Here is a 13,004-nt window from a genome sequence, read left to right as displayed (position 1 = left end):
GTCCGCACAAATGTCTCTTGAGGTATGCAGCATGTCTGTGTTTGTTAAAGTTAGATATGGTTTTATGACGCTTTTTCTTTTTGTTTTTACACCACACAATACGACGTGCTATAACACACAACGCGAACACAACGAGGAAGAAAAAACACAAATGCTTGATCAAGGGCTACAAAGTTTAAAAAATTCAGAGGTGCGCGACCAATCGCTGCCACACCTTTTGGAGCTGAAGTGCCCGGCTCGACACAGGATATGACATCAGTGACACAGCGACCATAAACCTAGCTTTACATGCTCTTTGTTGATGGAGTTATTATTCTGTTGACTAATTGTTTCAGTCGTCAGGGACACACTTGTCATTAGTTGCAGAAACATTATGGAATCGTGCTTTTGTGATGTTCTGTGCCATGTTGAGAGCCTCATGTACTGCTGAGACTTGAGGGAGTGAGAGATCTGTGGCTCATAGAAATGGCAGGAATTATAATGTCTCTGTTGGCAGGAGTTACTAGCATGAGACCAGCTACTATTACTATCATATGCTTTTTTTGGGCGCCTGCAAATACAGTGATACTGCACTGATATTTCAGAGTCGAGATCCTTAAAAATCCACACATTTATTCCCATTCAAGTGTTAAACATAATTTTGTAAGTCCAACATATTCTTCAGCTCACTAAACTGTCAAGCAGTGCTAGGTTAATTGGACTGTAGGTGTGAGTGAATGGTTGTTCGTCTCTCGGCTCCCATGTTTGCCCTGTGATGCGGAAATGTGTTCCCCGCCTTTCACCGTATCGGTAAAAAGGCGGGGAAATCAACTAAGTGTATCAACAGCAATACCATTTATCCTTTTTACGAGGAAGTAAAGACATCCAGCATGTTTGTTAGACCCCATCAATACACACAGTATATTTTGTTGTTTACAGGCAACATATTCAAACCTCGGCTCTTAAAAGCTGGCTTTCACATTGAATTTAATTCAAATAGCGGTTTCTTATGGTTCCAAGTAACTTAATACTCTGCATGTCTCAACAAGGCAATGGCAACGATTCTTCAATACCACACAAACGAAAAATGTGCGCCAGCTATTGTGTGTACTTTTAATGAAAAGGCAGACAGGAGTTTTAACTGATCATACAGCATGGTGCTTTTTTGCTGGTGCCAGTAGTGGGTTTATTGCTGTTGTTAATGTTGTGTTTCATTGCCTTTGTCACCTTAAATACATGTTACCTTGCCGTTGGGGCTGGGCGATTAATTGATTTTAAATCAAAATCGTATTTATTTGTTTGGACAATGTAAAAAAAAGTTAAAATAGATATTTCGATTTTAGAAATGGTAAACTGCTGCTGTATTTCAGTCCAGAGACTGTGTTCCAGTCACGGAGGACGTACTGAACAAATTAAACCCTTAAAGCCTTAGGATTAGATTGTGCAGATGAGTGCTGACCTAACTGCAGAGCAAATACACTTATATTTAGTTATTCTAGAAACTAATAATCAGATATTTTTTTTATTGCTCAGCCCTACAGTCGGTGTGATGTAACCACATTCTCATGAGTTTCATTTCCAGAGAACCATATACACATCACAATATTACACATTTTTGTACTAAAATAAGCATTGCGCCACAGTTGCTTGACCAGTTAATGCATACACTTGTGAAATGAAATAACTGTTTCTCAACAGGAAAAGAAAATCTTAATATAATCAGATGACGAAAAAATCCTCATACCAGCACATATACTACAATATTACAGCTCAGTTTAACCCAACATTTCCCTGACAAAAGCATGTGTTCCTCCGATTGTTGGCCGTTGTGTGAGCTAATGCTGGTTTAGGGGTGTCAGGGCTGATGGCAGTGAGGTCTGCTATGATGTATGGCTTGGAGACAGTGGCACTGTCTTTAGGATAGGAGATGGAGCTGGATGTGGCAGAGCTGAAGATGCTGAGATGACCAAGATGAGGACAGAATTAGAAATGAGCATTCTGGAGGGACGGCAATGGTTTGGAGATAAAGTAGGAGAGTCGTGGTTGAGATGGTTTGCTCACATACAGAGGAGGGATTTTGGTTATATTGGACAAAGCACATAGAAGATGGAGCTGCTGGGCAGGAGGAAACGATAGAGACTATAGAGAAGATTCATGGATGTTGTGGAGAACATGAGGACAGTTGGTCTAACAGAAGAGAATACAAGAAATAGGAGGCAGATGCGACCCCTAAAGGGAGAAGCTGGAAGAAGATATGATCATATGGAAGACAAGACAAGTGACAAAGCGACTTAATTATAAACACATAGATAACTGCCAAAAGGAGTTGCTGTAACAATCCATTTATGTGGCGTGTGTGATTTCATCAGAGTGGGTGACTTTGCTGAAATCACAAGAAAAGTTTTGTACAACTACGACTTAGTGCATTTCCATCATTCTCGGTCAATACATGCCACACTCCTTGTCGATGAGGACATTACAAGCATAAAGTCACCTGGAATTAAAATCTATTCCCTGACTCAAGGCCTATATCTCTATCTGCCATCGAGTTATTTATGTTTCCTCTAAAACCCCATTCAATTCTGAGTATTTTTGGTTTAAAAGCTCGCTGCTTGATTTGGCTGACCTCTGTCTGTGAGCCCTCAGTGTGAGGACACTCAGGACAGTGGGCCATTCAGTAAGCAGTGAGAGCAGGGTCCAGTCTAGCAGGTGCAGGCACTCGCACTCCATTACTACGAGCAGTGGAAGAGGGTGCAGCTGTGGTAGGGAGGTGATGACATTTTCATATCTGGAGTGGACTGACACACACTTTCATCACAAACTGCTTTGGAAGTTCTAGCTAGGAAACATCAAATCTTTTCGAGGAAAAAGTTGCACACAGTGCTTTATGCATCTTATGCACTGTTCTGTGCAGGCATGAAGATGATCGATGAATATGAGGTTGCCAAACAAATCTCTCATGGCTTATGTATTTTTCTCTACAGGTTTTTGGCTAAGAGAAGCAGCTGATAATGCCCGGCAACTGCTCTGCAACCACACCCACTTCCTGGTTGTAGAGGAAGCGGCTGTGCCAGCATGTCCTCTCACCCCCAATCTGTGCCTCCGGGCCGGAGGTCTGCACTGGACACACGGCACCTGCCGAATCCCGCCTCTCTACCACTGCAGCTGCAGCGGGCACACACGGTAAGAGGCCTGGCACGTACTGTGTTTAATGACACCACCTGTTTCAGAGACTTTAATGTCGTGGCTGTACTTCAGAGTGAGGCCTGCTTGCTGGAAAATTGGTAAACACGGTATTACGCTGAACTGTTGGAGAGGGTCTGACCTCAGGGGCCCCGCTGTTGTTTTTCCAACAGAAACATTCCAAGGTTACAATGTTGTGCACACAGATCCCTCGTTACAAGTTTGAGTTGAAAGTTCATGTTAGTATTGTGGAGTCACCTTAAGGCTCTGCCATTACTTCCGTCCACATCTCCCAATTATCAAGATTATGTTCTCCTACACATCACCCAAAGCACTCAAAGAAGAGACCTGTCGGTGATGTGGAAGTTCATCATGTGACCTTTAGTGTAGTGCAAGGCTTTCTTTGTTCTTACATGGCCATATAATCTCTGGTTTACCCCCCCTCAGGATCCCCACAGCTGCACATGTTAATCCTACCAGTCCCTCTTTTCATCACATTCACAAGGAGATAAGAGGTGGTGGACTGTGTCCTACAGCACCTAATAGGCGGAGTTGCACGTTTACAGTAGCTGTATGTTTCACCCCACTTATGTGAGGCATGAGAAATGACTGGATACTATAGAGGAACAGAGGTTATTCTTTATTCTATTTTTTATTATTTGGAAATGTTGATTTTCACAAAATATATAGGGCATAGTTTTTTTTTTTTTTTTTACATATACATACACACGACAGATCATTCAATTTAAATTGGGTGGGAATTTTAATATTTCATCCAACCCTGACATTAGAGAGATAAAAAGTTGGGGTCATGGCTTTTGAGAAAGTGGCAAATTTGGAAATACCAAAATAAGATGGAACCAGGGAGGCCACATTTGTGAGATAGGTCATTCTTTATTCTTCAGGAGAAAGTATAAATGCTGAAATCTGTTTGTCATTTGTGTTACAGGAAGTGGGACTGGTGGATTACCACTCTCATGCCAGGGATTACAGTTCTCACCTGGCCCAGCCACATCGCCGCCGACCGTCCTTACTCTCAGAGTTTCAGCCTGGGAATGAGAGGTGAGTTCACCCTGCTCACTAATGTGAAACACCTAACCATTATTATTGATGGCACTGTGATTCTGTGTGCCTTTGTTGTTGTTGTTGTCATGCATTTATTACAGATCAATATAGGATTGTTAAAGTCTCATACCATTACACATTACACTGTTTTCTTCACTGTTTAAATTGGGGCCATGTCCTCACAGATGGAGTTGCAGTAGCAGCTGCCTTTCTCCTTTCATCTTTGTGATTCTTTGCCATATGGCGCTCCGGGCAAAAGCCTCTCGCAACTTCTGAGGTTGTGTGTGTTTTGGGCTCTTGACAGTACTGCAGTGACTTTCATATGTGTACTGTCTATACTGTTTTACATTCTTGGGTAATTGGTAAATGGTTTTGTGCCATTAGAGTCTCTTGTTGACCAGTCCGCAGAATAATTTGCCCAGCATGTTAAGACATCTGAAGTATAATGTAAATAAAAGCTCAATCACTATATAGCAGGCTTATATAATTGCTGTAAATCTTAATTATATTAATCCTATTCATTATTTTTGTCAGCCAGCATTTGTAGATAACATGATATATTTTTGATGTCATACATTTTTCATGTGCCTGATGCATCATGTGACATTCACTCAGTCAGTGTGAGGATTATGTAACACTCGCATGAACATGTTACCATGGTCCCAATCATGCTCAATGGTTTCATGCAGGCAGTATTTATGTGCAGTATTATTCTAGTAAAGCCTCTACCTGTCCACCCTCCCTGCTGTAATGCTTATGTAACTGACTTCTCTGAAGTGTTGTGTTAAACGTCTCTCAGTGAGTCGGGCTGATTATTGCGCGAATATCGCTGTCTCACTGGGGTGTCGGATCTTGGACCAGCCGTTGTGGTGTATTATTTATACAGCCATGCTTTTTTGAGGAGGTGTCTCGATGAGCCCTTGTGAAAAATATATGTGCTTTGCATGAATTTTGCAGGAGGATTTGAGGATCGTCAAAAGAATGTTATATTTTGAAAACTGGGTGTGAAATGTAAATGACATAAATTATTGTTGTGATCACACTAAGCAAATAGTTCACAGTGCCATGAAAAACCTGGTCCAAATTAGCCGGTAACTTCATGTGAATAATATATATATATATATATATATATATAAATAATAATCAACAGTGGCATTATGTGAAGTTTTTTAAACACTTAAGGTAAAACAGTGTAGATTACCATCTCTATTTTCTACTGCTTAGCAGAAATGCTCCCATACTGCTGACGTAAATGATCTAGGAGGCTCTGTAATTTCAGTGTTATTAGACTATTAGATCAAATGCCCCCAATCCGTCCTGAATGCTTCTTCAGGTCTGATTTTTAGAAAAAAAACATTTGGAGGTGTGATGGAGATGCATGTGGCTGCATTCCTGAGCATGCATGAACACAGTCTGTCCTCAGGACGCATGACGTCTTCTCACCCACTACAGTTTCAATGCATTTTATTTTACGCTAATTTGCTATTATAACTTCATTTATTTGTAGCCACCACCACCACTTTAACACTGATTGTCACTCGATTTCTTCTTCTGGTTTACTTCTTATTTTACTATTATTTTTTTATTTTTTTATTTTATTTATCTTTTATTTTACTGTCACTTGCACTCACACAATACCCACTTCTCCAAGACAGTGTGCTTTAGGAATTACAATACTTTCTATATGTTCCTCCCACTTTTAGGGGACCAAAATTAATGGGAATTGACTGAAAAGATATTTCATGGACAGTGTGGGCTGTTCCCTCGTTATGTCATCTTCAAATACATACATACATACAGTCTTGTAGCTGTCTTCCCTGTTGTTCCTGTTAATAACATTACTAGTGTTTAGTCTTAATAATCAGAAATAATCATTAGGTGCAGCCCTCATATCAGGCCCTTGGCATTCTGTAATCATGGCCTTCATGGCAATACTTCCATCTGTCTTTGATGCATGCTTGTCTTGTTCATTAGTCTCTGTGATTCTGCACGTCTACATTTATTGACGGATTGTTCACATTCTTTTTTTAAAGAAGAAGAAAATGCACTAATACAGTCTTCTGCTTTCCTTTAAGCATTGCATGTTCTCATCCTCAGCGTGCAATATCAACAAATTCTGCTGTTAAAATGTAAGATTGTTATAAGGAAATATAAGGAAGGTTATAAAGAAATGTTTCACTAATTACAGGTCACAAAGCCTCAGCAGTATCATCACTCGTCAGCCACTGTTATTTCAGTTTTCCACTCCACAGTTTTCGGCACAGCTCGACTGCACTCGTTCTGATTGATTGTCACTGGAAGAGTCATGAGCACGACGTCCGACACAGGAATCAAACCAAACAAACCGGACAGCAGATTAGTTTAAATCTTAATATTTAACAATCTTGTGTATTTAGTGACCGCTCTGCCGAGCCCCATCAGAACCCCTACCGCTGTGTTTCAGTTCATTGACTGTGTCAAATGGAGTCTGTGCTCCAGTCATGCAGGAAGTACTGAACAAATGGTTTTAATTAACTGACTCTCATGACTCAGTTGCACCAAAAATAACTGCTTTACAAGTCACTAGTTTGTGTGTGTCGTGTATAAAACGATGTCACAGCAGTTTGGCGACGGCTGACTCCGCCCATGTTGAGGAGGAGTTACTACAGTAATGACAAAAGTAGTACCAAACTGAGTAGAGCTGTGATGGAACTGTAGAGTGGAGAAGTGCCATTAGTTATTTGTTTCATCCTTGTCTTTACTCCAGGCAATATCTCTTTCTAGAGATGAGAAAGTGAGAGAATACATTTTATAGCAAGCATAACAAATATGGTGCAGTAATAATAAAAAAACAAAGTATCCACTAGCTTTGATTATATGCACCAATATTTCTTTTTAATCATAATAATCAATAATACATTTTTATAAAATACAATTCAATTTCTGTATGATTTGGTTGGAGTATTTTCTGAAATAATTCCAAATATTCAATTCCTATGTTTGCATTAAAAAAACTACAGTTTAGGTTATTACTTGCGCCATGTTCAGTCTTTACTATTTACCAGCCAAGTATGTTGTTATAGCTTTCAATTATTCCAGGATCAGTGAATGTGGATTTTTTTTTCAGCCATGTCAGCACAGGTTTCCTTCCCTCCATGCTCCATTCCTCCTTTTCCACCGTTTTCCACAAAAGCTGTGGTGCACATAGCTCGCCTTCACTCGATTCACCGTCCCTGCACCATACACGGCTTCGGAGCGGCTCCTCTGGACCTGGCAGCCACATAAATGCCATCGCTCTTACACAGTATCAGGGTTCTATCGGCGCACTTGAGCTGCGTTCTTGGCAAAATGGGACCCAAGCCAACAAGAAAGTGATAGATCTGTTGTGGGCTGTTGTATTATGCTGCCTCCTTCCCGCTCCTTCCACCATCTTTACACACATCTCTTTCTCTCCTTCTCCAGACAAATCCTCCCCAGGGATCAGCTTATTCACTCTGCTCAAAAGAGGTAGAGGGAGAAGGAAAGAGGGAAAGAGAGAGAAAGGGAGGGTGGGGTGGTGAGTGGACTGGAGCTTGATGATGTGATTATGTAAGTGCCAGGCCTCTATGGAGATGAGTGTGTGACTGAATGAGTCGGATAAATGTGTTCAGTCACACACCAGCTTGGTATTAACCCGCACATTTTCAACTTTCTTTTCAGTCAGTCGGACACAAATCATTTCCAGCCACATTCCTTCCCTCACAGCACTTGACATTTTTAACACGTAGATTACTCCAGTGAAATTACATCTCCATCATGTGTGAAGACGTGGTGTTGTCAAGAGGATGTTGTCTCATTTGTGACACCACCCCACCAGCACCCTACGCGACAGACACGGGCTCCATGTTCTTTGGCATATGGAGAAACCACACACTAGGCCATTGTGGGCCTGCACCAGCAATTATGGTTGTGTTTTCCCTCTTCTTTTAAGAAGCCACTTCCATTTTGACACTGGCACCAAAGTCACTGACATTCTGGCATCTGCCTCCAGGGCAAACTGGAGAAAACCGTTTCTCAGAAAGAACAGGGAGCTATTTACATGTGGGCTAATAACATTTCCCACAGCTAAGTAGTTAGTGCAGTTAACACTTGGAAGCTGTCGTTTGACTTCACACCAAGAGTGTGCTTTACTGCTGCATTCTCTTTGTTGCTGAATAATTCTCTACTGAATGCACTAATGAGTGTAATGAATGTGATGATAATAATGTGCTGACTGGGGTTTTATACCAGAACCACACATATAGCAGATACAATTGCAGTGGGGTGCTTCTCCCTCCTCCAGAGGCTGTTAATGTAATTGTAAGCATTCCTGGCCATCTATATCATTTCTCCTTTTGGGGGTACGTTATGGGGAGACGATATACGATTATTTCTAAATCACTTTATTGGAACATATCCAGAAAATGAGGGAAACATTTATTATATTTTCTTAATTATTTTCTCAAGTAAACGTTTGGTCCATAAAATGTCAGAAAATGATCCGTTGTTCAGTGTTTCCCAAACCGAGAAAAGATGACGTTGTCATGTTTTGTAAAAAAAGAAGAAGCAAAAACTATTCTGTTTGAATGATTTCTTTGTTATATGGAGCAAAGGAACCAGAAATATTCACATTTAAGAAGCTGAAAAATCAGAAAACACTCAAACTGATTAATCGATTGTCAAAATAGTATTAATAATGTTATAATAACCGATTAATCGAGTAATTGTTTCCGCCCTTTGACCTACGGTTGCACTTGAACAATAGCATGACTCTGGCTCTCTTAAACACTAGAGTGGAACTCTAATTGATTTACTTCAGGGCCAACATGTTTTTGGACTGTGGGAGGAAAACCTGGGTCTTTTTGCTGCAAGGCAACAGCACTTACCACTACTTCCCCTGCTCTACCATATTCTGACCATATGTTTGAACTGTTTTAACCTCTTTTCTCTGCTGATTGACTCATAACTTGTTTTGAATCAGTAGAGAAATGGTCATCGGTGAGTCTGATGATTCTGAAACAAGTCAGCTGCCATTTGTGTGCCTCGATCACAACAATAAAGATCTAGGTCAACGTGCTCTCAGGCTGTAACTGTCGTTCTGTGGTTTTGTAAATGTGTCTTTGTGCGGGTAAACACAACTTCTATAAATAGGATTTGATGAGGCGTCGGTGTTCACACTAAACCAGTGCCAGTGTTCATTCCTATGATGTTCATTATTGCCTTAGTGATATGGCTCTGATCTTTCCACGTTTCATATTATTTAACCTAGGGTGTCTTTTTTTCATCTTTTTATTGTTTTCCCGAGCCACCATGTCATTTTATTTGCTCCAGCTTTTCACTTCTGTAGGGATCATGGCTCATCACCTGGTGTCCATTACAATAAAAATCGGTGTGTTTCACTTATCATGTCTTCACTTCACTTTCACTGTTTTTTCTGTTGCAGAGGACAAGAGCAGCATATTCGCTATGAACACATATACCTGCCAGAGCCGAGTTCCCACTCAGAGGTGGAGTACGCAGAAGTCAAGCGGCCTCGTTTGGAGATGGGACCAGAGTCTCTAATGAGGTCCTCATCCCACAGGCAACCTTTGCCTCTTGGAGGGGCTGATGATATGGTAAAGGTTGGTAGTCGCAACAATATATTATATAAAAATTGTTATTATGAAATCTTTCACCTGAAAATAAGTTAAAGCTAGGGGGTTACAGGGTTAAAGTTAGGGGTTACACATGCACATGAACATGAAAAAAAAAAAGAAAAAGATTTAGGGCGCTTTCACACCACTAGTTGGATTATTTGATCCGCACCAGGCGCCCTTAAGAAGTATATTTTTCATTCTAAAAATGCTACAACCGTGTTCACAAGATCTTATTTGGCACAGCACAGTTTTTAGCATGAATCTCCCAAGGCCTCTATCGGAGCCACAGGGGTGTATTATTAGAGATGCTCCACCAGAAGTCATGAAAAGGAGAATTTCTATTGTCAGGGCTCTGTGAGCATCAGTGGGAAGACTGTGGTAGAAATTAATAAATAATGGACCTGACCTAGATTTCCATAAACCTAGGAAAAAAAAGCTCTCCCATCAGCATAGGTCTGCTGATGGGAGAATTGTCTTGACATTATACCGAGTGCCAAGGGAGGTAGACGACCAAGGAATGGTATATCGATGCACCAGTAACACAGAGTTCAGGGAACAAACACACAGTCTTAAGCTAGTAAATATTCAGGAATGCCAGTAATTCCTTTCAAAGCAGTGAGGGCTGTAAACCCATTATATAAGTCATGTCAGATGTAATCACTGCATTGGACAAGTGCTCCAAATGATAGTGGGACAGTGGGGGAGATGCAGTTGAAAATGAGCCAAAGTGCAAGTGTAGAGAGGCACAGATGGAGGGGAAAAGGGAGGAGAAAGAAACAAAAGACCAACAGGGAAAGAGCGAGTAGGCCAGTAGTAAGAGACAAAGGAAGCTGAAGCTTGTGCCATGACTCACATGGATGGTGAATCAGAGGAGGACAAAAACAACAACTTGCTCCTGGATTGTGCACCATGTTTTAAAATGAGAGCATGACAGAAGATGAGGGACACTTGGTGGAAATGAAATGAAACGCAATGACCAGTATTGATGTGTAAATGTTATTTGAGAAACTTTGTGGACGAGCGCTAAAGGCTAAACCATTTTTATTTTTTTAAATTAAAGAAATTCAGCATTTCTTGTCTTCGCACGTTGTATGTTAGAGAATAGTGGCTGAGTACAAAAATGACATGTGTAGACTCAAAAATGTTTAGGTGTATCTAAAAATATGGGTTCATGACACACAGGAACCACAGTTAGTGAGTCACCGCAGCTGCTCCTACATTACTGCCTTTGGGTTAGGAAGCTGAGATGTCTTTGTCCCACAAATGCGTCTTACCTGGATGTAAAAACACACAGAAAAGCTCTGCCACTTTATATGAAATTCCTAAAGTTGAGGAAATGAGGTAAAGAAGAACAGAAAGAATAAGCTGATAAAGAGGGAGAGCGAGGGTGGAGGACTGCTGCTAAACAAGCTCTGTGTATGTCTGTGTGTCCAATATGTCATGGTGAAAATGACACTTCTATATATTCTGTACAATCCCTGGTGACTAGATCAGGCAGACCATAATATTGCTTGTGTATTTTATTTGGGTACAGAAGAAAATATTTATTTTCTTGGACTGATTATATTGTTACTGATACTTTGACACTTTTAAATCCACAGCTGGTTGTAAAGAAATCATGGACAAAATGTGGGCGACTGTGTCATTGTTTTGAGAATTGTTCATTCTCTCCTTTCCAGTAAAAAAACAAAAACAAACCACAGCCCCAGAGTTTTAACATTAAAACAGGGCCAGTAGTGTTTCCTGAGGTCTTTGTTTCAGAGGCTCAAAAACTCTATAGAGCAGTGTTGACTCCAGCAACAGTGTATGTGTGTTTTACTGTGGACACAAGCAAAGACGGAAGCAGCAGCAGTATTAGTTTAGTTAGGTATGGTTTGGAACAGTTAACTTTGCGTTTCCACTGTGAGGTATATTCAAATATATTTGAAGAAATAGTGTGTCATGTTAATATTAGTTCAGACTTGACTTTTAGGAAAAGTGACAGCCTTAAGGCCACATTGTACTTCTACGACTGCGTATGCGTTATCCGACTGCGTCACCACGGAGACGACTCGAGCCTTTATACTTCTGCGTCGTGGTGACGGATACGCGCTGCAATTTCCCGCTCGATCAGTAGGGGTCGCTGCGCAAGGTTGTTGTGCTTCAGGCTACAGTGAGCAATGGCGTCGAGAGAGAAAGACTGTTGTTGTTGAAACAGTGGCCGTTTCTCACTTTTCTGTGTCACGGAACGCAGTTTTAAGATAATTTGAGACGAGAAATTGTCCATTTAGAGTCTAAACATGTGCTGTAACCTATGCAGAGCACTTTACACAGGAGTATAAATTGGGCTTAAATGGCCTGATTGTTATAACTGTGTCAGTTGTGGTCATGGTATAAGTGCGACAGTATAGCTGGCCAATTAATTTAAGAAAGAAGAAGAACCTGACATAATTAATTAAAAAGAAACCAAAACATATTCATTGGTCCATGTTTCTTCCATTTCCTAATGTATATTTCTGAAAAGGTTTGACATTTCCAGTTCACAGCAAGGTCGTCCACGCAACACACTTTCCTATGTTCCTTGTGTTTCTTGCAGTGGGCTTGATGTTAAAATCAGTTGCACTGTTGTGAAGGGAATGTTGAAAACAGGATGTCCATGTTTTTATTCGAGCATACGTGACTCACACAGGCCACAGACGCTCGCTAAACGAAAGCACATTTACATAGACACATCGAAACCCACAGGGGTAATCTAAAAAAGCCCAGATGCATACACAGCCACCGAGACATCATGCGAGGGAATGTTCTAAATGTGACTGGGGTTGTTGAGGTTCATCTAAGCTGTAAGCTGTGCTGGGCCAAGGGCTTAGCTGTTTGCCGGTGACCTTTTCACTCTATGTCATAGGTGTAGTAGCTGTTAATGTGCTGCAGCACTGCTGCTATGAACAGAGGACAGTGTTGGGAAGCATAAGTCTCAGAGTGGGTAGACTACTTTTGACTTGATAGCTTGGTTATGCTATAATCCTTTTTTGTTAAAGGCACAATTGAACTATCTGTCAGATACATATGGCATCAATGTTAAAGAAATACAGGCAACAGTTGAAGGTTTTTATTTCTCAAGAATGCTTTGAATCTCTTTCTTGTGCCCGTAATGACCATGAACAT

At 40.8% G+C, this 13,004-nt stretch overlaps 1 protein-coding gene across 5 annotated transcripts in view; it reads left to right on the top strand.

The window, feature by feature from the left end:
• Positions 1-3,054: 3,054 nt before the first annotated feature.
• The window catches only part of ncor2 (nuclear receptor corepressor 2), a gene marked incomplete at its 5' end in the record, with an annotated part of 59,808 nt that continues 49,858 nt past the window's right edge, over positions 3,055-13,004 (top strand). For 4 of the 5 annotated variants that reach the window (XM_083902648.1, XM_083902647.1, XM_083902646.1 and 1 more), the window contains 3 exons: positions 3,055-3,162; positions 4,112-4,224; positions 9,668-9,845. In XM_083902648.1, coding sequence (XP_083758774.1) covers positions 3,055-3,162; positions 4,112-4,224; positions 9,668-9,845 — 399 coding nt within the window. The remainder of the gene's footprint in view (positions 3,163-4,111; positions 4,225-9,667; positions 9,846-13,004) is intronic. The other variant, XM_083902649.1, reaches the window with a different exon arrangement.

This window comes from Microchirus variegatus (assembly GCF_963457635.1).
Source record: "Microchirus variegatus genome assembly, chromosome: 16".
Lineage (NCBI taxonomy): Eukaryota > Metazoa > Chordata > Actinopteri > Pleuronectiformes > Soleidae > Microchirus > Microchirus variegatus.
This window is presented reverse-complemented; position numbering and strand designations above follow the sequence as displayed.